This window comes from Anser brachyrhynchus (assembly GCF_964034855.1).
Source record: "Anser brachyrhynchus genome assembly, chromosome: 9".
Taxonomy (NCBI): domain Eukaryota; kingdom Metazoa; phylum Chordata; class Aves; order Anseriformes; family Anatidae; genus Anser; species Anser brachyrhynchus.
In genome coordinates, this window is record NC_137703.1 from 1,208,589 (window position 1) to 1,234,669 (window position 26,081).

Consider the following 26,081-nt stretch of genomic DNA (forward strand, 5'->3'; position numbering starts at 1 on the left):
TGGGGAGGGCAGCGGCAGGAGGAGGCAGCTGGACACTTCAGAGCGCTCGCTGAACGGGGCGATGCACAGGTGGAAGCGAAATGTTTGCATTGACTCCGATTTCCAGCGCAGCAGAGGCCTGTTCCCACTGTCCTCGCTCCGGGACAGCTGTAATTGTGCCTGCTGCTGGAGGCGGAGGGTTAAATGACACGGTCATTTAGCATTAGATTATCCACTGGTGCTGGCATCTTTTTGTATTTGTTTCCCACTCTGTCTGTTTACACAAGTAACATCGATTCTCTTGAAAAATACATGGAAAGTTGCAGAGGGACATACATAAAGGCTTTCCTAGTCTGGCTGAAAGCAGTGGTTTCTGGACGGGATTTTTCATATGCTCTAACAGTGCCTGCTGGGAGAAGGTGACTTCAGTGGGAGCAAATTTGTTTTGTTTTCACAAAATATATGGTGTACATGGATTTATGAAGAAACATGTATTTAGACAGGAAGCCAGTCTGGCATTATCCCATTTTTTCAGAGTTGCCTGAAAGGAAATGTAATTTTCTTATCAAGACTGGTTAAGGGAAAATACGAATCTGTAAATAACATGTTTCTAAAAATAAGAACAAAATTAAGCTTGTGCAAAATTCTATATGTTTTCTTACTGTGGTTGAAACACAAGTTTAGCACTGGTTTCAGAGTTTCAAAAAAATAGACAACTGCAGAAGACAGATGGTACTATTTTTAGTTAAAAACTCAAGTTATCTAAAGACAAAAACAAAATTTTGAAAAAGAAAATTCAAGTGGGTTATTTGTTTAATTAGTCGTAAGTATTAGTCGCAGACACTAGTAGAGAAGTTTACCTGCATTACTTAAAAAACAAAATAAGGGTACGTACAATGTGATGCCAGTAAGAACCATGTGTGTATAGGCATTTTTTCTACTCTAACATGCTTAAAATGTTTAACAGTGCTTGAAGAATGCTGTTACAAGAAGTAGTATCACACCTTCTGGCTGTATTTTGAGAGGAGGAGAAAGGAGGTTACTTGTTCAGTTTTTCTTTCGCAATAAGAGGAAGAATTTAAATACAGAATCGTGAAAAGGGAGTAGTCTTGATCATTTTTCAAGAGCATGAGTTGGGAAACTGAATTTTTTTCTTTGCTGTTTGCAGGAGTGAAAGAGCTCGCTGGATTACGGTGCTTGGGCAAGACAGAGATGGGCAGAAAACAGACAGAACAAGTAAGTTGCAAGTACTGAGATTTTTGAGCACTGACAGGAGAATAGAAGTGCACTGCCCCTTAGCGGGGATTTGAGCAAATACAGGCTGGATCCTTAAAAGGTCACCTTTTCTTTTCCTGGGCTATGTTACTTTAATATACACGAAGCTGTCATCTCTTCCTTCTTTGAGGAGCTTTGTTTTGCCCAGCTATTTCTGTTTGCGTTCATTAACACGGGTCAGTTGTTTCAATCTGTTACCAAGAGCATATTTCTTCATATGTTTAACCCAAGTTTGTGTGCAGTTGTTCAGGGGGGAAGCCATCTGCATCGTTTGCTGCCACCTGCGTTGTGGGTGGGTGGGGTGTGGCAGGGCATATGCTAAGATACACTGATTTATTTTAAATCAATTATATACACATTTGAATAGAAGATATGAAATGGAAATATTCTAATTCAGCCTTTCTTTTTTTTTTTCTTCCCCAGCCTTGACTCAGGTAGAGATCATCAGAACTTACACAGCGAAGCAGTCAGACGAGCTCTCTCTTCAAGTTGCTGATGTTGTTTTGGTTTATCAAAAGGTGAATGATGGTGAGTATGTGTTGTTAGTAACCCTCTCTTACCCCTGCAGATGAATCCAGCTAGAAGAATTTGTTTCCTAATAGAGATGGCCATATGATGAATAAAGATTAAGCTTCCAAGAAAAACTTGAGCATTTAGGTTCAAGTTTCTAAGGACAGCCTCTGTTTAGGCAACAGATGTTTAAAGTAACTCATCACCAGTCATAACTTTTATAGATCAATCATGTACGCGTCACGTATGTGATGACACTGACTCAGAAGTTCTGACAAAGTGCCTTTAAAATTACTTGAAAAGGTTTGTTGCTCCCTGTCTGTTCACGCCTGCAGGCTGGTATGAAGGGGAACGGTTGCGGGATGGTGAAAGAGGCTGGTTTCCCATGGAGTGTGCTAAGGAAATCACGTGTCGCGCCACGATCGACAAGAACATGGAGCGGATGGGACGTTTACTTGGACTTGAAACAAATGTGTAGATGGTTTTTGCTTCTTCATACTGTACTAGAGGATTTGCACTAACTGCTGTCAGCAGGGAATGGCCGCGTGCACTACAGCTCTTGCATGGACGACGTGGGTCACAGATGTGTAAAATCTGGTAACAGAGCACTGATGTTTCAGATAGTCCTTTTCGGTTTGCATTTTGACAGCTCTGAACTGATGCCTGGCTTGAACTGTAGCAGATTTCAACTAGAAGTAGTTTCTTAGGCATTGGAGATCAGTTACGCATTTTTTTTTCCTCAGATTTCCCTTTCAACTTCAGTTCCTTCATCCCTGCTCTTTACTTACACTTCTGCCACTCTTTTTTGATCATTTTGACTTTCTTTCTTTTAAAATTGGACCTTGCTGTAGCAGAGCGAGCACCAGAAACTCACCAAATCTATACACTGAGCTGGAGGTGAACAGGAGCATAATAGTGGGGAGGGAGTTCCTGTTCCTTAGAAACTGCAGTCGTACGTTCCCAGTACAAGTAAGTGGGTTTAAGGGGATACTTCCTAGCTGTGTCAAAATCCTTGCTTAACCTGAGCTAGAATGAACAAGCATGTCATTCATAAGGGCTTACCTCTCCAGCACAAAGCCAGGGAGGAGCCGGATTTGCTAAGACTGAATTAGATCGCTGTAATCACTGTGGGTGAAGCTGACACAAGGTAAGAACTAGAGACGTGCTGCTTGTGGTGCTGGCCTCCAGTCCTGGGTGTGGGTACTCAGTCACGCAGCTCAGGCGTTCTGGTGCTCCGGTGTTGAGATTTCTCAAAGCAAGCAAGAAGTACCAAACTGTACCAAGTACATAATGATGTTGAGTGTCTTGTTCTCAGATCCATTTTAGCACAACTATCAGACTCAACCTGGGCTTGTTTTCCTTAAGAACAGCCTTGGTGTGAGCAGTTGTTAGCTCGCTCAGATCCTTCTGGCAGGTGTATCTTATGGTGTTTCTTCCAGGAATATTTTTTTAAGCTCATGGGTTTTGCCAAATGAACAAGTCCTTCTGTCTTATGTCTGCTGTCTGTCCTCACTCTAAAGGCTCTTTTAGCTCTGAATGCCTTCCTGGCAGCATGGTTGCTTTTCCAGTACCTTGCGGTAGGTTGCACCTTTAAAGCTTAAACCACATTTTCAATACAAAGTACTTTCAAGCTGCAGAGAAGTAGCCGTAACACATCAATGTGTTTTTTTTCCCACTAGCATCAACGTGAGTTTTAAATGCCACTGCTCTGGTTCAGGATTCAAGTGTCTGGACTCACAGGATTTTTTTTGATATTTTAAAGGATTGTATAACAGCTGGAATTGTGTCCATTTTGTTTCAGTTTTCTCCAGGTGTTTGGCTAGGTCTTTCTATTAAATTATTGCTGTACAGCAAGGGTTTTGATGGAGGATGGAGACTGCAGAAAACATGAAGTACATTTTTCTGTTTTTTTTTTTTTTTTTCTTCCTTTTTGCTCTTCTGTGCTAGAGGAGATTGATTATTTCCTTCTGTGGAGGCAAAAAGTTCAACTGAACTTCAGTTTACTGAACTTCCTCTTTAGCGTTTGTCAGCGTGTTGAAGCCACACGCAGAAAAAGAGGGAGTTGTAAGACCTGTAGGGATCTAAGCTGCCAGGTCTCTGCTCATCTCCGCTGTACGAGATAAGAGCACCGCTGAGGAAGGACGTGGGAGCTGAGAGCTCGGCCCCTTAGGTAACGTGGTTAGCTTGGTGTCCTGTCACCGCCTTCGTGACTGCCACGGAGCGGAGGCTGGAGGGGAGCAGGAGCCACCCCCCGGCACCGGGCCCTCGGCTCCAGGGGTGCCCAGCTCGGTGCTGCCGCACGCTTCTCAGCTCCCGAGAAGCCCTCTCACCATTGCACTACCTGCACCACCTAGATTTTTGCAGCTGCAGTTTAGCTTTGGAGTTTCACAGAAAAAAAACAACCACTAAATATTGTGTGAAGAAAATGCACTAAAAAATGAAGTAAGTTTCAGTGCATCATTTCTGTATATCCGTGTGACAGGTTGTACTATAAAAATCTTCACCTTTTAAGGACCAGCTGGTAAGTCAGCAGGCTTCAGTACCTGCTAAATAAAAACAAGGCAAAAAGTTGTAGTACAAAGGCTTTCTCAGTCCCCGTCTTTTTTTTTAAAAGGGTGGTGTTTATATTCTGTACTATGGTGATCTGTGAGTGACTTTGTTTATAAACATGTACCTCTGTAACAATTGAAAATCGATTAGGCAATAATTTTGTACAAAAATTCTTACCTTGGTAGTCTGACAGTGGTTTTACAGCCTTTTGAATTAATTTATAAATGGACTGATAAAATGGTAATGGTATAAACTGTAAATTGAGCAAAGTCTTATTTAACATAGTAAAAAATACTGCTAATATTTTAACAAAGAGTTTATTGTACACAGGCAGATGTTTAACAAAACTGAATGTATAAATCCAGGCATTAATTTTATTCAGATTTTTAATACTGTATATATTTTTTCATACCTTGTCTTTCCAAATAATGTTTTAAAAGCCATTTTTCCTATTCTCAGACACAGTTCTTCAGGAATTAAAGACAGTTATGATTTTATAGGACAACAATCAATAAAATCTTTTTAAATCCTTACTAAAAAAAGCTTCAATTTTTCTTAAACTGCAAATTGTTAAATGATAGTTCCTTAACGTCATTCTTGTCAGAGAGGTTAAATTTTTGTAACTTACGTTTGCTTGTTTTCTTCCTGTTTTGTAAAGATAAACAGCACGACTGTGTCCTCCATCCCTCACAGACATACCTGTGCACAGGAGGTTGGAGCAGTGACCAAGCACAAGCCCGGGACCCCGCGCCTCTGCGTTAGGGAAGAACCCACAGGGTAAGGGCATGGAGGCGCTGGGGGAAGGCGCGGGGCCGCAGTGGGACAGCTGCCACAGAGCAGCCCCCAGGCCCTTCCCTCCTGCCTGATGCCGGCTGCTGGAAAGTACAACTGGTATCATTATTTACACATTAATCATGTTACTGTATAAGTAAGGATCTGACCACACCAACCCACAACCACCTCAGCGTGCTTCGGTCTGGTAGCAACCCCAAGCACCCGGGGTTGGAGCAGCAATCCCACCTCGGGTTTTCAGAGGGGAAGGAAGGTGCTCCAAAAACAAGCCTGGCCTCCTCTGCTCCTTTTTAACCCAAGAGAAAGCACAGTCTAGTCACAAACTGACTGTTGTATAAAAAACAGCTATGCTGGATCAGAGTGGTGGCGCTCCTTGTACACCATAGATAAATACAGCTGACGCTGGATTAACTGACAGGAAGCTGTGCCCCTGTTTTAGTCCTGTTTTCTTCAGGGTAACACGAATAAAATGAGTAAATCCTTCTGAGCCCATGATTCAGGTGGACAAGAAAGGCCACAGGGATGATTTCTGTCAAGCAGAAGGGAAAAAAAAATAAAGCCTCTAAAAACTGAAAGTTGGTTACATTTGCAGAACATCAAAATGAGAAGCAAAGGCTTTATTCCTACAAGATAAACCTGGAAATAATGTAGCTATGTCTGCAGAGCAAACAGAAGGTAATAGGTGGCTGCCAACTAAACTGCTGGCACTACTCAGGCCCTAGTTTAACACCCACCCATCACTTTCAGCTAAATCTCAATCTTCCCCCAGCCCCAGGGGTTAAAGGGAAGAGCAGGTCTGGCACACTTCCACAGGTCTGACCAGACTAGTTCTCTCAAATCATCCCGCTTGAAATGCTAAAAGAAGCATAATTCATCAAATGTTCTTAGATATCTGGAAGCATTCAAAACATTAAGAACTAAGAGCAGATGAAATAACACTTTAAAGAAAAGTATTTTAATGTAACACTATACCTATACATGATTGCTTAAAAAACTTAAAAAAAAATTAGAATACAATGAACCCTTAAAGTAAGTGTATTCCACCATCAGTTTTTATAACCATGAAGCTCCTGTAGTCTAAATTTTTCCATCGGTACTGATGCTGGATGGGTACAGAAAGTGAAGAAAGATGAACTGCCTGGGATGAATGGAAGAAGGTGAGAGTATTTCTGAAGACTTTCCTCCCACAGCACAAAGTCAACAACATATGTTTTCAAGTTAGTTTAATTAAGCTATCATTACCTTCTATGGAAATGTTGGTGAGAAAACTGCTGCAACAACACAATAATTACTCCCCACCCCCCAAGAAAAAAAAAAAACTTTTGAGATGTTTTTACCAATAGCAAGAACAGTTTAAGCACAATTAAGCAGTACTTCAGCTTCTTTCCCTTCCCCACCCCCCCAAATCTGGTAACAAATATTTAAAAAAAAAAGCTACAGTTTTAGAGGACTCGGAGGAAGGACAATACATACACCAATTAACATTGCTAACAATGCATTTTTTTTCTTACTTAAAAAGCTACCATGAACACAGAATACCATGCATATACAGATATTACCAACTATTTTGGAATAACTGCTCTTCAGTATGAGGGAATTACCTGCTTGCCCTAAAAGAGTTTTTCCCTCTAGCTAAATAAATGCTATAAAAAAAAAAAACACAACGAAACAAAATAAGTGAATATGTCAGCTTTACCAACACAGATGAAAGCGTGTCAACTATAGCGCTCGTTCTGAAACCGTGGAGCATAGTTTCTGGCACTTTCATTCTCCTGTGTTGTGATTAAGTCTATAATAGCGGTCAGTACTGCTGTATCCCTGGATGTAGTATCATTCCAGTCCACGGGGTGTGGGTTTTCTATTTTTTCTTGTAGAAGATCATCGAGCTCTTGTCTTAAATTCTGCAGACAAAAAGTTTGTTGGAATGAAAAGAGGCAAGTATAAAGCTACACAATGTTACCACAGTAAGTTCAACTCCCTTGCGTCCTCTGTTCTCCTAATCCTTACGCCTGCTGCTCTTACATTGATTTATTTCACCAGCGCTACCTTCAGGATCAAAAGCTGCTTTTCAAAAACTAGCTTTGCCTTTTATGACCTGATCATCTCTGGATGTGATGGCCTGTTAACCCATTAGCTGACTCTTTAAGGACACTAAAAATATTTGGGTTAAGAAAGTCAGATGCAATTTCTAGGATCTAATAATCAACCAAGCTCTATTCAGCTCCTCTTTTCACTGGAAAGTATTATTGCCAGCTGAAGAGCCCCATCCTCACGTTCCATATCCATGTGGTTATTTCATGGACTGATCAGGTCATCCTACAGCTTTTCCTACAGATAACTACAGAAATTACGCTCTTCAAATCTCTTATGATTTTTATGAGCCCTTTAAATCTACCCTATGACTTTTCTCTGAAGCCTCCGCTATTTTTCAACATCCCCATGAAATTTCCAGCAGAGGCTTTAACAGCACCTTCCTTCCACCACTGCAAAAGGCACACAAGCCTCACTGTCATCAGTCCAGCTATTACAATGGAAACTCAAATACATAAATAAAACTTCTGAGTGCCTAATCCTAAGGCCAAACATAAGGGAGTTCATCAGTGTTTACTTCTACCCAGTTTATCATGTGATACAACAGCCTGGTCAGAATGTTATTTTTACTACAACTTTTTAATTTGCATTCATATACAAACCTTCAGTAGGTATCTTTCATTTACTGTGTATACTTCACACGCTTACTAGGAATACATTCAAAACATTTTGTTATCTCCCTACATCACCAGTTAGGCAGTAACATCAAATATAAAAAAAAATCTCTAGGAAGAGTTACTGTTACACTACGATTTCCATATATATTATTATTAAATATAGTTACCTTAACTAACTGTGCTATTCTAGCTGGAGACTGGAAAACAATCCATTCATCCACAGCAATGGTATCCTGATCTTTATCCTTCTGAATGGATATATCTCCTCCGAAGAACAAGAGGCAATACGGAGAGACTTCTGTACAATCATATAAGTAAATCTGCAAGAAGACAAAATTGTCCAGTCACCCTTGAAAGGATGTTAAATGACATCACTAAGCCTTAAGACACTCAAAATAGAATTCCAGAAGATCATTTTTCAATCATTCATAGATTTGCAAAACAGATTTGAAGCAACTCAGTTGGAAGAGTTACATAAAATCAGATTAAATGGGAGCAAAAATGGTCCCAAATACAGTCCTTCACAGAAAGCAGTGAACTCCAACTAATAATTCCATTAGTAATCAAGCAGGAAAAAGAAAGCTTGCAAGCTTTTTTCGTTTTTAAAAAACAGAAGCAGAAGCAAGAATCTAACAGAACTTAGTATACTAGTTATTTGTGGAACAATACCACCAAGAGCCCACAGAACAGAATCTGACGGCATGTAAAAAAAGTGACCCAAAACTTGAAGGCTTCAAACAAAGCTGCTGCATACCTTCTGGGCCACGATAAGGGACACTTCACATCCCCTGATCGAACACATTAAAGAGCTACAAAAATAAGTTACACAAATATAAACCACGACATACACTGCTAGTTCTCATCTTCAAATGGTACACAAGCCAGTTATAATGGAACTCCGTCTCCTCCACATTAACAGATTTAGGATGAATATTAACTGTTCCATCTGTCTTGGTGCAAACTTTCACCCTGAAAAAAAAAGTAGATTTAGCATGGAAATAAGATACTGAAAACGTAGCAAAATCACATCCCAAGTTAAAAACCCTCCAATTCTCCACCAGTGTTCTGAACTCCGAAATAAGGACATTTGAAGGAACTTCAATTTCTTTCCTCAGAAGACTGCAACTGAATCTACAGTATTAATTTTCAGATACCCCTATCTCTGTGCTTAAGTTTAAATTCACCTCCTTAATAAGCCCTGTTGTTCTCTCCAGTAGAAAAGACACGTAGCTGCCAGGAAGGTTCAGTGCTGATTTATACCTGGCTCCACCACGCGGCTAAGATGCAGTGACACAGGATCTCCCGTCACGTTTGCAAGCTTACTCTTACATGCATCCTTCAGATGACTGAAGAACACTGGACTTGGTTCAAAATGGAGAATCAACTGACTGGTAGTGCCAGCTGCAGACGGATCTAAATTAAGCAATCTAAAGTAGAATTTTGACTGCCTATTCTTACACCTACCATAGAAATAATCACTTGTTTTCTTTGTTCATTTTTTAATTCTAGGCACAGTGATCACTCCTAGCTTGGTGCTTCTACACTATATACCCAGGAAGTTCATCCAAACATACAACCCTTCATTCTGTCTTAAGTCACGTTCACAAGAATATAGATATCCTTCTTGCACATACTATTACTATGGATAACCATTAGTAAGAATAAACACTTTGATAATATGAGAAGTGTTAGATCAGACCAGAATTGCTAGGCTCTGTCTTGCCAAACACTACAGAAGGAAAGAGTTTCAATTGTTGCTGTAGACCAAAAATGATGGTAAGACTCATTTAGCAGCTGTGTTATCAATGTAATTTAGAATTATGGATTGCTTGATAATGTCACACCGATTACTTCACATACCAGCAGGTATGCAAATGGTCAAACATCTTTGCTCATATAAGTAAAGATCAGCAATCCCATGCTCTGATCTGTCACATTTTCAAATGAAGTAACCCACACCCTTGACTGATCTGTACAAAAAAATTAAATTAATGCATTTAAACCATTGCTCTGCCTTACCAAGCTACCTAACACAGAAAATACTTGAAACACAAACCAACATTGTACCAAATCCTTACATTTTTCTCTTTTTGCTAAAGCTTGGCCGAATCTTTGCAACTTTTGGATATAAACCAGCACAGATGACTGCTTTGAGCAACTTCTCATTATCTGTAAGAGACAGCAAAGTAAGTAATGCAGTTGCAGTTCCATAAACTGAGAATTTGACTCAAAAGCTTTGTTTCCTTCTGCTGTTTACCTGAGTTGGTATTAGATTTGGGATCCTTGGGGTCTCTGCTATTCACAAATCCAGCTGCAAGGAGATGCTCAGCAAATTGTCCTTTCATGTTATGCAGCATCTAGGAAATAAAAATTGTCCCAGATTGATAATATGCCAAAAGGCTACTCCCCTTCCCCCACAGATGTAATCCTCCATTTTCAGACCATCGGGATGTTACCTGGAGCGTATTTGAAGACAGGAAATATTCCCAGCAATAGTCTTTCTCAGTTCTGAATCCACGGCGCCGAGTCTCTTCCCAGCCCTAGAAATTCATACCATAGTTCAAAGGCATTTAAGTAAACACATACTAAGAAAATTAAGTATATAAGGACAGACCAAAAAACCATAGGTCAATAAACAAGTTACATTTTTCTCCTTGAGAAAGCAAACCCTTTCATCTCTTTGTATTATGTACATATGTGTATATATGTCCACACACCTATACACATACAGCAGAAAAACACAACAGTTTTGAATTGAAAACTTAATTTTTCCATGGTGAGGAGCAAAATCTAGCCAAGTTTGTCAGAATTTCATTTGTTGCTATTAACAGTCTTGGGCAGCAACTCTGTTTCCAGGCCATTTATTTCCTTTTCTTCTTGCCCAGTGCTACACAGCTAAGTCTCTAAGGCTTTTGAAGTCTGCTCCAGCCTCTTGCAGGTGCCAGAAGGACAAGAGTTAATGACTAAGGGATTTTTGAAGAGCAACTGGGAAACTGCCACAGAGAAATTCTACTGTGTTCATCCCTCATCAAATACACGTTTAGAAAGTAACAACGCCACCATGAATTTACATTTCCACCAGTATATCCGCAAGAAATTAGGTTACTGAGCCTGAAGACAAGACTCCTTAACACTAGAAGGGTGAAAAGGAATTTGGTTTTATGTTTCTGTAGAAACCAGGGAAGAAATACTTCAGAGCATACACTGATCAAATTTTTCCTTAGACTAAAGCATAAAACCCAAACCAAAATTTCTGAAGGAAAGAACGTTAAAACACGCTTACTGTGAAAGCATTCACCACTGTCAGATGATCACTTTTTGTGTTCTTTGAAAGTTCCTTTCTTCTTGCATCTGCTACTTTCTCTTTGCCCTAAGAACAATTAGAACTTATAAAATATTCATGACTGACAGGCCATTCTTCCTTCTAGGTCACCTTCCCTAACTAAGGTACATATATACAGCAATACTTTGTATGGAACATACATAAAAAGTGATGTTACTTCCAATATTCTGTAAGCAAAACACATGCTATTAAGCATTGCAAGGCAAATAGTACTTATAAATATGTAATTAACCTGAAAGTAGGATTAAAGTTCTTTTAAACTACAACATCTCAGTAGTGTCCTAATATTCTTATAAGAATCTTAAAATCTTATCTGTAATGCTCTTCTTAGAAACTTTACCAAAGGAATGACAAAAGGGTCTTTGAAGCTGAGGCTTGCTGCAATCGTCAGGACTGGATCCAAGCAACAGAATAAAGCTCCAAAGAGAATCATTTTTCCGATATGTGGTTCAACTGGTAATCGTGCTAAATGTACACCTAGTGGAGTCAGTTCCTCTTGTCTGTCCAAAGCATTCTGTCAGAAAACAATACAAAACAAAAATCATAACTGCAGTGTGGAGGACGCAGCTAGCTTCAGTATGGTCAGACAGGAAAGTGATCGTGCAAATTACAAAGAAACAAACATTCAACAGATACAAGGAAAGAGCAACCATCTTCAGTTGTGTTTCAAGTGGTTTATTGGGCTCAGTGTCTTTCTGGACCAAAGTATGAAGACTAACACTTGAGTGTCTTCTCCTGGTCAAGCTTATTTTTAGACTTGTATATTTCCCTTCAGTGTCATTTCTTGTTTCATTCACTTTTCCCTTTGCTACTTTACAGCCTTGCCACAGAACAACAAATATATCACTGAATTTTATCTGAACATTTATAGAAGTATGACAGTCTACACAGCGCCTTTCATCTAAATCAGACATTGCAATGTATTGCTACAACTGATTTGTACAATTAATACTAGGCAAGTCAGTAGTACGAACTGCTCATTAATCTCTCCTCCCTCAGCAAAGGGGCACTGACATACGAGAGACCCTTCTCCTATCTGCCTCACTTACCCCCAGAAATACATCCTAAATTCTTCACTAATCCAACCGGGATAGAAATACTTGGTGGATTCACCATGAGCAGGGTGTTACACTACCCAGTTAAGGATCTGCATGGAATCTAAACGCAAAGCGTGAGCAGTGTTTTAAGTGATTCAGGAACTACTTTATGCAGCCCAAAATTTCACATAATATTTAATATTTGAAGTTTATTTCCTCTGTTCAGTAGGGATGACAGGACACTGCATAGCCTAGAGATATAAAGGGTCTGCATAGTAAGGGTTTCAAATGTCTAGACCTGTACAATCAGAATGGTCTTGGATAACAAACAATGCAGTAATAACATGGCTGTAAATAGATTCTTCCTTGCATGAAACTGTATGTTAAGTAATACTTTACCAGCTCCATCAGATGATTTATAGCCAACATTACAGCATCGCGAGATGGTGGATCCATTAGTTTGCTCAGAAAATACGCAATTCCTCCAAGCTTTAGAATCTGAAAGAAAAAAACAAAAATGAAGATGGCTACCCACCTAAAATCAATAAGCAGTGACCAGAGTAGTTACAAAAGGTGTGAATAACTCACAGCTTGAATTAGGATTTCAATAATTAAGAAGTAAGGACAAAATAAAGACGTGTTAGTGATGAAATTTTAAACATCTATTCTTCAGTATGTTGCATGTGGTATGCCTTATGCATGCATAGGAATTCCATACAAACTGCCAAAAAAGAAACATCACTCATGTCAGTTTTAAAAGAATTTTACCAGAAGGTAGGTTTAAGAAGCTTTATCTCTCAGCTCCCTGGCATTCTCACAGAAGCAGCTCTGATCTAATATTTTTTGAGGAAAAATTTGTGTTCATATTTGTGTTAGAGTTCAGCGTTTATTTATACTAGACAATATATTTTTCTTGGGTTTGATAACATTTTGCAAACAATTGCTGCAGTTATTAATTGCATATATTGTGCTTTTGGTGTGACAGACTTGAAGACAACTCTAACCTCAGAGTTGCATTAATTTAATCTCTCAAGCTCTTATTCCAACAGAAACGTCACTAGTACACACGTTTGAAGATGCATATGCTTACCTTGATTTGCAAGCATAGTTCTTCCAAAGGTGTCCTCAAGATCTCAGGTAGTTGATAATCATCTAGAAGGCTAGCACGGAGCCCATTGTATAGATGGTAACAGTGACCTGGCTGAACTCTAGAACATATTTAAAGAAATAAATGCATGCTTTTTCTATGACATTGTGACATTATGACTGTGTTCATTTGTAAGCAGCTTTCCAAAACCCTTCAGGGAATTAGAATTGAAGTGTATTCAATTGTAATAGCCATTTCAGCTTTCAGAAACATAGACCCATCAACAGGAAAACAAAGGCATAGAAAATGCAGAAATCTCCTATAAACTGCTCAAAGGGAACAATGAGGAGATCAGAGAAGAACGGTATGTCTGAACAAAAGATAAAGTATTCCACAAGGTATTTTGAGAGGGAGTGAAATTTTAAATAATTTGGTATATATCTAAGCAACATTAATTTGAAGGCAATTTTCGCTTTAATGTATCATAGCCTCGTAAGTGAGGTGTGAACGTAAACGCTATCAAATTTGAAAAAAAATGCAGGATTTATTCTTCTATAATAAGGAAGGAAACTCATGACTGAAATGCAGCACAAGTTATATCAGTTTCTTAGGAAAACAACGAACCATTCTTTCCCTAAGAACAAGAGAGTCGTACTACTATCTGCTTCTGAACATGGGATTAACAAAGTACTACCTTCAGCACACATGAGCTCCAAGACAGACTGAAATTTAACATCATAAAGGTTTTCTAACTAGCCATTATTCTTACCTTCCTGCTCGACCTTTCCTTTGCTTGGCATTAGCTTTACTAACCCACTCTGCTGCCATTGTGCTGATGTTGTTCTGGGTATCAAAGTGAGTTTCCTTTATCTTTCCACCATCTATAACGAACACCACGTCATCTATTGTAATGCTGTTTGAAAAAAGAGAAAAAAAATGCAACTCTTCATCTTTGCAAGTTTAACCTAGGATCTTAAGAAGGTTTAGCTTCTCTTTACCCCCTCCCAAACAGCAAGCCAAAAATAAAAATTCTATGCTTGGAATTTCATTAAGAAGAATGTTACTATGCAGTTCAAGAGCAAACTTGTTTTATTCTCCTAGGTCTGGCACCACAGAGTCACCATATGCAGTTATAAAGTCTGTAGAGGACAGGCAGTTCACATTTATCATGTACAACAACTGCAAGTCATTATAAATCATCCATGTTTTGATTTTTTTTTTTTTTTAAACAATTCTCAAAGGAGAATTCAAGCTTAGTCTATAGACATATTGGAATTGAAAATGTTATAAATCAATGATACAAATATTTCAAATGCATTTTGAAAAAGTTAAACAGGTTTATATTTTTTTATTTTGTCAAAATTATAGGGTTTTTTTTTGTCTGCATAGCTAGCTATTTACCTAGTCTCTGCAATGTTGGTAGCAATCACGATTTTCCTTACTCCTGGCGGGGTCTTCTTAAACACCTGTAATTATCCATGGCCCATTTATATGTTTGCCAAAACCAAACATATGCTCAATTAAAATTTTTGGTAGTTGTGAAATGTTACTTTATTGCATAATAATAAAAGACAAGCATACCTGAGTCTGGTTAACAGTAGGCATCAATGAATGTAAAGGTATGATAATAAACCTATCTGAAAATTAAAAATCAGCAGAAGATACAGAGTAAGCACAGATACTTTAATTATACAGGAAAATCAAGAATACAGAACACAGAAAATACACTGCAAGTAAATCTACTATTTCCACTTCTTATTCTGAATTGGTTTTTACCATGTAGATAATGGCATATTTTAATTTTTTTGCTATTTGTTAGCAATGTTCAATACATCGGTGTTAAGTGCAGGAGACACATTCTGAAATACAGACTTACGTGCTAGAAGCTCAGAGGAATATAAACTGAATAAACTAACCGCCAGCTACAATGAAAGGTGGGGCTGTGAGGGGAATGGGAAGAGAACCCTATTTCTGGGTTGGCTGACAACTGTATATTAAACTTAACGTATTTTTCTTACAATTCATCTCGGTGTTTTATCAAGTCTATTACCGCAACAGCTATACATTGCTGCTTGTTTAAACTAAGAGGCCAAGGCATCTTCAAATGCATTCTATTTCAAAGTATAAATATCTGTGAAATACCTAAGCTTCTCTGGGATAGAAAATCACTACATTACTCCGCAGAAGTCTCCCCCAAAAGCTAGTAAAACATAAAACACACATAATAAACTCCTTTATACCTTTTTACTTTAGAATATGCCAGTTTGTATTATGCTATGATGGCTTGGTAAATACAAATTACTGTACAGAACATAATATATTCACTTGTAAATTCATTATTTAATAACTGCTCAAGTTTATTTATTAAACTGACATTCTCCTCTAGTTTTCAGTAAGTTCTCTATCTATAGAACATACACGACATGAATTATAGTAAGACTATCTTAATAGTCAAAAGCATAGTTAGGACAAGTTAGCTGAACATGAGGTATGCAAACAAGACAAAATAAAGCATATAGGATAGGCATAGGATATGTTACTGCCCTATTAAAAGGAATCTAGGAAAAAACAGAACTTAAAAGATCCACCAGCAAAGTATTAGAGAGAAGCTGCTGAAGCATCAAGCAAAAATAAGAAGTTAACACAGAATGAAGAAAGAATTTAGTTTTGGATGGAAGTTACTGTAGCTATGTAAAAAAAATGCTGAACGCACTGCAATCATTTTGAAAGGGAAGAAGGAGGGAAGAAGAAAAGTCCAGTGCAATACCAGCAAACATAGGCAAAAATAAAAGTTTGCCACTAATGCTGCTGCTAAATTTGCACATAAAATTTTGTTTTTACCTGACTTAAACATGACTTGTGACATCAAGAGATCATGCAAAGTGCTAATGTTGTCCCATCCTGGAAGAAACACTAGAATTGCACCATCCTATATATAAAAGAGGAAGTGAATGGGAAAAGTTAGAATAAGTTACATGCTATTCAAAAAATCACCTACTTGCATACTGACGCATATATTTCAAGTAAGTGATACCCGAAACCTCACTGACTACAACTTGAAATATTTTGTTTACTACAGAAAAAAAAGTTTGTCTTGCTGCATATTTATCTGAGCTTAATAAACAAAAACTTCATTTTCAACATTTTCCCCTGCAGCATTTCAAACACTGCCACGTAAACACTGGAAGAATTTGAGCTGCTGTTAAAGCTGTTAAACCTAAAAGAAACTAAGTGTAATTTTCAACAAAGGAAGAACAAAAGAAAAAACAGCAAGTCATCCTCATTATCTACAGCTTAAATACTCTATCAATTGAAATATTAAGTGAGTTGACATTCTCAATAATCAAAATTCTCTTCAGTGACTCACCTACGGTGTCAGCTCTTCCACAGATGTTTTTGAACACAGAAATGAATGTATAACTTAAGGCTATGGTGTAACCTATGTATATTACCCATGGCAACAGAAGTTATTCTTTCAAGTTTGTTACTGCTTCAAGCACAGAATCCCTCTGATAACAATGTACCTAACAGTATTAAACAAAAAACCTTTTACTGGGACTCTAATTAGGATTTTTAGCTTCAGAATCTGATGGTTTTGTATTTCAAGATCAACCTCCTCTAACACAAACAACAGAAGAGAAGCCACAATTTGAAATAAAGACTATGTAAGAGTTACTATACTGGTCAGAGCCTCACAGAAACCTAAACGTGTAGGTGAGTAAAGTTCTCAATGCATTTTTACATTAAAAAGTAACTAGTTGCCTTGTCATTACATCTGAAGCACATTTAGGGACAACTACCAATGAAACCGGAATAACTACAAAGCGTGACGAGCTATAAGTAGGAAGAGCTTCCTAGCTGCACATTTGGTAAACGCGACTGAATTTTTGTATATCCTAGCAAAATTCTTATCTTCACACAGATTACTCAGGCAGAAAACTATTTAAAGCCAATGGCACACTGTAGATATGAGGGAGTGAATATCAACTCTAAACAGTGCTGTGCCCTCTCTCCATCATTCCTGAGAGGGAAGCTCCTAGATGTTAAACATCTAGTTGTACATTGAAGAGGTTTTCAGACTGGTTTTCTACAGCTATTTCACAAACCATAGGTTTTACTACACACCACAAAGAATACTACCTTGGACAAGATAAACACATGCAGTCAGAAAAAGAACTAAGAGTTAAAATTTAATTTGCAGTTACACTACTATTCATCAAATGACTAATGTGTATGAAGACATCTAAAAGCTTATTCTAAGGAAAAAAAGCCGCAATTGGAGTTAAAATGGAACCCAAACCTTCAGACTTCTATCCCATTTTATTTGAGTCAATCTCTACTATCATCAAAAGATTTACAGTCTCTTTAGAACAAAAGAAAAAAGTCTGAAATTAACATATATGTGCAATATTTCCAAGCTTTTTACATGCGTAGCTACCATTAATGCCTACAACTGTTATTGAAGAAAACTTAGATACGTGCTACCTTTTAAACATGGAATTTACCCCTTTATTTCAAAAAACAGTGTCTGACCACATTCTAAACTCAGGGCTTAAATAGTAATTGGGTATTTAAAGCTGGTAGATTACTTTTGAGAAAACAAAACAAAACAAAAAAACTAATAACAAAAAAACACTTCTTTATGCGTATGTAATAGACCAAACTACCTACCAACTTTGACTTTCTCCACCAGCCACTGACCACAATTCAGTCATAGCATGAAAACACGATGATACAACACAGAAACATACCTCTTCTTCCAAAACAATGTGTCTGATAAGTGCTGCTATAAGGTCAAGATCAACCTTGTCATCATCCATCATTTCCAAGGCATCTATAGTACTTGCGGAATACCTACAGGCATCAAAAGCATGCATACTGGTTACTTACTAACACATAGTCACGCACGCATGTCTGCTGTAAGGTTCTGCTATCACTCATCTGTGTGACCTACTACTGCTCAATTTCTTTCTTTCTTTGTAGGTACAATTGAACAGGCATGCTACTCTGGAGACTTATTTTAGTTCAATTATTGCCAGTTTAGAATAGTAAGTTTAAGAATTATGACTGAACTGTATTTGGAGCATTTCCATGATCTCTTTGGGTTATGATCTCACGGATTATCTAGGATCTAAATAATCTGAGTTTACCCTTCAATTTATCCCTCCCTCACAGTACGTACAGAAGGCATCTCATCTGCTCAGCCCTTTATTTTCATGAAACCTAGTACCAATTACCAATTTGTTCCAAAGACCTGTCTGAGAAAGGAATGGACACGTACAAATGGACAAGTTGAGCATGGGATAGAACAGAGAGCACTGAGGACTTGCTCTCTTAGGAAAGAGAGGTAAAACAGAGCCACCTATATTAGTTATTGTTGTGAAGCTGGATATATAGGAAGTCACAAACTGCAGAGGTAAAATAAGACAGGAGAAGAACGGAAAGATGCCATTCCTGAAATAAATTTGCCAGGCTACCTAAGTCACCCACTTATTCAGATACCAAAGCAGTCAAAAGCTGGCAATCAAAGAGAATGTCTCAAGCACAGAATCTCTGCTGGGTGCTGAAGAGGCAGAGTTTTTTAGCTTGGTTTTAAACCACTCTCGAGGAGTATTAAAATGTTCATTAAGTTAACAACAATTAATGCAGAAGAGTGAGAACAACCTGCCCCGCAGCTGCCTTAAGTATTCTGGCCACCGTTCCCTGTAGATTTCCTCTTTTTCTTCTTTTTCTGGCCTGCTTATATGCCCTTGCATGAAGCCTTTCTTCCACCGTGGCCGACGGTCTGTGTTTTCTGGCATATACCTTTAAAGTTAAATAGCAAATACAATTTTGAAACTAGTCATTTAATCCTGCTGCACAGTAGTTTTCTAAACTGTGGACAATATACGTACTTTAGTTGTACCATATTAATCGTATTCTCGAATTTTCCTCTAATTTTTTTTTTTTTAATTACAGAAATGATAGGTACCATCTACAGTAAGCATGAAAACAAGTAAAAAATAAATATCAAAGACTAGCTTAATTTATCCACCTGAAAATTCACCACACTGAAAGAAAAAGTGAAGTTTTTCTCCTCCCCAAACCAACATTTCCAGGTTGCTACAAGCTTATTACTGTAAAAGCCACTGAAATTCCCTCGAAAGGTTTTCTGCAACAAGATGTCCAGTGTGAGTTTACTCCTGAAAACCACAACTAATTTTTCAACAGGCTATTTATACTGAGATAATCTTCAAAAAGACATACTAAGTAAAATGAGAAACCAACAAAATACTATCTATACTGGTGTTGAGAAAATACACTCACCTCAACTTCTCAATTACATCTTCAAGAAGATACTCCACCACTGGGAAAGTGAACCCGGGTATGTGAACCATTGGGCAATTATCTGTTGAGAAAGGCGTAAGTCATTTTTCAACAGCAAATAAAATAGTGTTTTGAAGTAAAAGAGTCAATAAACATTCTTCACTATTTTTGCAATATAGTTTTCAAGCCTAGAGGTTTTTCTTCTCCCCTTTAAATTCTCATGGAAGATGTCAAATTCAATTTCCAAGGAAGTGACTGAATAAAGCAAGCATAGGTAGCAAGCAGTATACTGTCCTCCAGCACGTTCACCTGTTTCCAGTTACAGGACAGCACTTGAAGAATAAAGAGCTAAAGGCTTCGCTCTGTTTGCCCACTCACACTATGACTTCTAAAATAAGGTAAATATTAGACGCCTAAATCACTTAGAAGGAAAATTCATAGGAAGCATTTAACCTACCAAAATATTCAGAAAACTTCTCTGCGTTTAAAGTAGCACTCATTAGTATTACTTTCAGATCCAAACGCACATTCAGAAGATCTTTAATAATGCTCATTAGAACATCTGATTGAAGATTTCTTTCATGAATTTCATCAAGGACTACATGACTAATACTGGACAAATGCCTAAAACAGAAGAACAAAAAAATTAAACATTTGCTTTTAGCAAAAGTTAAAAATAGAGCAGAGACCAACAAGAGCAGGTCACTAGTCAAGTCATTTGGTAATTGTATTTAGTTTCTAAAAAAACAGGAAAACTTACTTATCTGACTGGAGCCACTGTAGGACAATTCCTGTGGTACAGTATAAAATTGAACCTTGTTTCCTCGGTAACCGACTGGAAGAAATACATCAAGAATTCTTGAGTTTTCTTCTTTATTTTACAAAGTACTTAATAAAAAGCTTAAAGTTAAAGAGCAGGTAGTTGTTACAGGCATTACGAAGTATGCCTCATTCTTGAACTTGTTCACAGTTCAACTGGGGGAATGAGGGTGTAGGCCGGAGTCACAGCATTTTTGTTGCTGGGTAATGAACTGCTTGTAGCCTAACGGAACCTCTGACTTCATTTCTCATCATTTCTACGTTGATCTGCTGACCCCAAGTTCTCACAACTATCTGAACTCAGCACAGATAGCAGCTAGAAGCTAAATACACAGCACTGTAACAGTCTTGATTAAACATTAAAGAAAAACAAATGAGATTCTATAAACTAGTGCTTCAAATTAAAGTGCTGAAAGGACTGAACTGTCATCTCTCACCAGCAGTTTTTCCATCAATGGTAAGTGAGGTTTCATTGTTTGCTAGTAACATCCCAGGTAATTTTTTCAAATTACAGACCACTGCAAGCATAGTAACTTTTGTTCTATGGCACTAGGTCTACGAACTCTTGTTAACAAGACTAAATTTATTACCTAACCTTAATGGAATTACTCATTAGGTAAGCGTAACAAATACATAATTTTACCCAGAAATACGGCTTATAGCATTCTCTCCTTTAGCATTTTAATTTTTCCTTTAAATTAATTGATTAGGGACATTGCTTTTAACCTCTGTGTATAGCAAAACCTTTTAGAAGAACTGAAAACAGGACTTACTAGTGAAAGTACAGCTTAGTGCTAACCAATCCTGCCAGCTTGAAGTTCAGAACTGACTTTGTGTTACAACCTCAAATCACTCATTTACATGCTACACAGAATATGATAACCACGCTCAAACTTTTTGGTATTTTTCAAAAACTTTATTCCCTATACCAGCTGTTCAGAGGAATGTCTTTTGGAGAAAGTAAGAGAATAAAAGCACTTGTCCGTGTTAAGAACTGCCTCGCAATTTTTTCTTTTTGAATAGACACCACTTTACATGAAGGAACAAAAACTGTCAAGAGAGCCTCTTACCTCTGAAGACGAATCTGGTAACCTGTACTCTTGCCGTTACCGCATGCTTCTGCCCTTTCAGCAGCAACTCTCTCAGCCACCTTCAAAAAAACAACAGCACGTTAAAAAAAAAAAAACAAACACACGAGGCTGATCCATGATTTAGCTACTCATCAGTAAGAAACACCTAGAACCAAGATGAAATGTAAACAACAATAACAGAACACTCTGAAAACCATCTTTTCCCTTTCACTGACAGCAGTGTTTCCTGTCAGCAACTCAAGAACAGGTTGGCAACCCAAGACACGTTTTAGAGAAACACAACCATCTAGGCATTAGCAGTACGTACTCCAGAATGCACCACCCCTTTCAGTACGGCCAGCTTTTCCTCATGGAAAGTGAGGTTCTATACTGATTTGATATTTAACTATAAAAAAAAAGTAATTACTGTGCACTGGAAAGCCAAGTTCTTTCTTGCTTGTTAGTGTATTTCTAAAGGGCTACACAACACTACTGTTTTATCTCACTTCATGTTTGCACTGCCCAGTCCATTAAAGTCACCAATATAAACCATGCCTACATTCAAGGAAAAGGGAGGCATACGGTGCCAGTACTCTGATCACTACCGAAACTTACAAAGTATCGAATTAGTCTATATTAATAATAGATTCTATTGCAAATAACAATTTTAAGACTGAAAATGAATACACAAAAAACAACCTTTCCTGTCCACTGCAGGCAGAATGCTAATCTTGAACTCTACGATTAGTGTGACAACATCCAAAAGGAGACACCGTGCACCTCTCAAAGAAACTGATCTATCTGGTCATTTGGATTTTTTCCAGATCTGAACTTCAAATAAACTACCAGATTGTATACTCGGCTAATAAACTTGCCCTGTAGCTTAGGCCCAGTAAAAAAAAAAAAAAAAAAAATCTATTTTCGTTCAAAAATTCTAAGACAGTAATTTTATCTCGGACTTACGGTAGGGATGACAACAAAGAAACACACCCACAACCGTAAGAAGTAAGTTACTCAGTTTGTCAAAGCGGCACTTACCGAGATAGCACTGATCCTCCTAGGCTGAGTACAAACAATCCTGCAGGTAGACCCTTTCCCTCGCTCTATGTAGTCATCCAAGATGAACTGCGTGACTTGTGTGGTCTTTCCACAGCCGGTTTCGCCACTTATCACAGTTACTCGATTATTGTTTATAAGGTTTACAAGTTCCTGTTTCCAAACAAAGAAAACATTTGCAAGTATTATTGTCAAAAACAGATTTTGGAAGGATTTTGATAATTCTCTACTACCGTGAAGTGAACTTAAAAAAAATAAAATAAAATGTCACAGCAACCATATACCCATCTGTTTCCATTAATATTGAAAGCTCTGAAATCTTCAGCACCTTCATAACAGGCAACAAAGGCTTCCTCTTACTCCCAGTTGCACAGTTTTTTCTCCTACTTCAGAAGAGAAATGAATCTTTCTTCAAATTAAACATACGCTTACCTGTCTCATCCCATACGAAGGGAGCTTCTCTCGGAACCTCTGAGAAAAGAGAAAATAACAGTACGTGTTTTCAAACACCTGTTCAACACTGAAGTAATATTAACAGATTTCATCCATGATCTGGACGAAACAGATCAATAACGTGACAAGCTGCTCAGCCAAGACTGAACAGGCCCACTAGAAATAAATTTAATTCCATGCATGTTCTCAGCTTCACTAAACGTACCAGAAATATTTACCACCAACAGTTCTGTACGCAAAGAGGCACGCATACGCAGTTTAAAGACCAGGGCCTTGAACAGCAGGCCTCCCATCTGACAGGTGCTAAAAGCGTTTCCTTGTACAGCTTTATACACTGCCATTACAATAACCTCAACTACATTTCGAAGAGGTGTGCCTTCAGAGCCTATTCCCCTACTTTTAATTTTACACACAAACGCAAAAAAAAATCTATTTAAAAAAAACAGAACTGAAAATACACATCCAACTATACAATGCGGATACTTAAAATTTTGGATTTTAAACAATCAGAAATTATCACTGACGGCCTAATTTTCAATCCCTGTCCCGTTGACAAGGACGCGTTTTGTAAATTCTGATGGTACTTTTTTTCCTAAAGTAATGTCTTGACAACTTTGAGTAAATTAATTACAAGAAGTTTTCTAGTTAGTTCAGTTTATGTAAAAATAAACCCAAAAGCTTTCTTCTTAACATATGGGAAGTACCTGCATTTCAATATATCTAGGATCGGACTTCTTCTTTCTTAAATCTTCTTTAAGTTGCTCATCTAAATCGGTATCTTGCTGATTTTTTTCAAATAGATATTCCACATCCCGATCAAGGAATGTTTTTTCCAAGACTGGTCTCTGCTTGATAGGAGCTTTTTCAGCTTCTGGTTTCACTTTTGCGGGCTGTTCTGGAGTATTTCTGAAATACGGGCAAAGAACAGAAACTTCAAAGATTACCCAATATACGCCTGGCCACTGAGAAACGTACACTGAAGAGTTCACTGCACCACTCCAGGCAGATCTGGTTTTGGGACATTACATCCCCAAGTTGCCTGACCCCTAACCCGAAGGCAGTACGGCGTACATTGTAGAAACAAAAAAAAATGTACAACAGGATCATGTCATCAAAAAATGTACAACAGGATCTTCAAATGTAACGTGTTCTTTCGCATCAGAGCTAACGTACTAACAAAACGTCTCCAGAGAACTACCGCTTAACGGCCTGTCAGAACCGCCGCCCCGTAACTGGATCTTTCACCAGAACCCAACCCCATCAACCCAGCGTACTGAAGGCAAGGTACGCGACCCCCCATTTCGCTGCCTATTTAAATCCTTTCACAAAAGGCATCGAGAATGGGCCCTATTTCATAGAGGCTGAGAAAACCTCCCAGCGCTGCCGAACGCCAGAAGGAGGATGACAAATGCCACCTGCGGAGGAGCGCTCCCGGAGGCCGCAGGAACCTGGTCGCTCCATAACGTAAATCCCCTGCTGTGGGCCTGGGGACCGGTTACAGGGTTTTACGGCTTCAGCTAAAAACCTAACACCCCAAACTCGACAGCAGCCTGGAAGAGAGCCTCGCAGCAGTGGCTAGGGGATGGCTGCGTGCTGGGCCGGGGGCACCCGTAGAGCCAGGAGACCTCTCCCAGCGCGCCTCCTGCCCGTTCGTGTGATGTGGGACGCGAGGCGCGGGGCCGGAGCCTTACCCGTCCTCGTCCCCGGACCACCAGGACATGGCGTCGGGCTCCTTCTCGCTCCGGCTCTGCACGGCCGTCAGCAGCTGCGCGATCTGCTCCTCCCGGCGCTCGTCCATCCGCACCACGGCCCGCTGCGGACGGCACAGCGTGGCGTCACCGGCCTGACGTCACCCGCTCGGCCCGTGGCGTCACCCGCTCGGCCCGTGACGTCACCCGCTCGGCCCGTGACGTCACCCGCTCGGCCCGTGACGTCACCCGCTCGGCAGGCAGAGCCCCGTGAGGCGCCCCCCGCCCCTCACCTGCTGCCGGTCCGTCTCCTTGCTCCTCTGGCCCTGCTTCCGCGCGTACCACAGCCCGATCTCGCGGCCCTTCAGGTGGCTCGGGTGCCGCCCCCGGCCGCCGCCGCCGCCCCCGCCACGCCCCCCGTGCCCGCCGGCCGAGGCGGAGGAGGAGGAGGAGGCGGCGGGGCCGCCATCGCCGCCCCGGGCCCAGCCGCGCCGCTGCTCCGAGCTCATGGCCGCCCGCGGCCGGCAGCCCGCACCGCACCGCACCGCACCGCCCCTTCCGCCGCAGCACTTCCGTCCGCCACGGGCTCCGCCCCGCCGCAGGCCCCGCCCCAACCGCCGCAGCCCCCCCCTCGGGCTCCCTGGGGCTGCGGGTTCGAATCCCGGGCCCGGGACGTCGGAGGGTCCCGGCCCCCCCGCGTGGCCGTGCTCTTGTAGATGGGGCTGCAGTGCCAGAGGGAGCGTCCTTCTGCACGCATCGCTACTGCTTTGTCTCCTTAACACGGGGAAAAACACGTCTTCTGAAGGAAATCTTACGGATTGAAACATTTCAGATAAATTTGTACACGTAAACGTTGGAAAGGGTAACCGCGCGTCTCTCAACGCAAAGATCATTTCCCAACGTCTCCGACAAGTTATATTTCTTGCAATAATCTTGGTCTCTCACAGATTATCGAGCCTTCCCGAGGCCTTTTACCCACCCCTCGCACTCACGTCACCCCTCCAGCAGCAGGCCGTCACCGCGCGGTAACGGGCCCGCGCACCAAGGTGCAGCAGCGCGAGGAGAGCTCTGTGCCCTCCCCTCGGTGATCTGAAGGGCCTCCCTGCAGTCAAACTCCCGATGAGGGAACGTGAAAGTTGTCGGGCACGCCCTGGGGTGAGGCCCAGCCAGAGAGGAGCCCAGGCCACAGCTGTGACCCCGCGAGGCACTGCCGCGGTCGGTACGGCTGTCTCTGTGGGGAAAGGCTGTGTGTAAGGATGGGAGGTCGTTAACATGAGCTTTTCCTGCAAAACAAACAGAAGAGTGCAACATACAGGCATATATACATACAGGTACTGCAATTCAAATAGGAGCTGCTGCCTGAGTCTATAAAAGCAGAATTTATTCTGTTCTGAAACACCTAAATCTG

General features: G+C 39.9%; 2 protein-coding genes across 3 annotated transcripts in view; one reads left to right on the forward strand and one right to left on the reverse strand.

Annotated features, from left to right (window-relative positions):
* Positions 1 to 4,856, forward strand: part of ARHGEF26 (Rho guanine nucleotide exchange factor 26) — a 60,503-nt gene extending 55,647 nt beyond the window's left edge. The window contains exons 14-16 of the mRNA XM_080604728.1: positions 1,148 to 1,215; positions 1,678 to 1,782; positions 2,100 to 4,856. Of these exons, the coding sequence (XP_080460854.1) occupies positions 1,148 to 1,215; positions 1,678 to 1,782; positions 2,100 to 2,242 (316 nt within the window). The 3' untranslated portion in view covers positions 2,243 to 4,856. The remainder of the gene's footprint in view (positions 1 to 1,147; positions 1,216 to 1,677; positions 1,783 to 2,099) is intronic.
* DHX36 (DEAH-box helicase 36) lies at positions 706 to 25,232 on the reverse strand. Of its 2 annotated transcripts, XM_080604727.1 has the most exons (26): positions 24,967 to 25,232; positions 24,677 to 24,798; positions 23,690 to 23,891; positions 22,965 to 23,003; positions 22,515 to 22,685; positions 21,477 to 21,556; positions 20,348 to 20,422; positions 20,045 to 20,211; positions 19,588 to 19,669; positions 18,946 to 19,086; positions 18,033 to 18,135; positions 16,123 to 16,210; positions 14,863 to 14,918; positions 14,683 to 14,747; positions 14,051 to 14,194; positions 13,285 to 13,402; positions 12,594 to 12,692; positions 11,498 to 11,671; positions 11,098 to 11,184; positions 10,271 to 10,354; positions 10,072 to 10,171; positions 9,893 to 9,983; positions 8,663 to 8,783; positions 7,982 to 8,134; positions 6,803 to 7,007; positions 706 to 5,635 (listed from the first exon to the last, which is right to left on the reverse strand). In XM_080604727.1, the coding sequence occupies exons 1-25, from the start codon at positions 25,180 to 25,182 to the stop codon at positions 6,822 to 6,824; spliced, it is 2,964 nt and encodes a 987-aa protein (XP_080460853.1). In that variant the 5' UTR covers positions 25,183 to 25,232; the 3' UTR covers positions 706 to 5,635; positions 6,803 to 6,821. The 2 variants fall into 2 exon arrangements, with proteins under 2 accessions (XP_080460853.1, XP_080460852.1); XM_080604726.1 differs by having other exon boundaries at positions 706 to 7,007.
* Between the last annotated feature and the right edge of the window lie 849 nt (positions 25,233 to 26,081).

Excerpts from the sequence above, each read along its gene's own strand:
- DHX36 (XM_080604727.1), bottom strand. The coding sequence starts at position 25,182 with ATGAGCTCGGAGCAGCGGCGCGGCTGGGCCCGGGGCGGCGATGGCGGC. Across the intron at positions 19,670-20,044 it reads GAAGTTTTCTGAATATTTTG|ATAATTGCCCAATGGTTCAC; the intron begins GTAGGTTAAATG and ends CTTTCTCAACAG. Across the intron at positions 16,211-18,032 it reads ACATTGTTTTGGAAGAAGAG|GATGGTGCAATTCTAGTGTT; the intron begins GTATGTTTCTGT and ends TTTTATATATAG.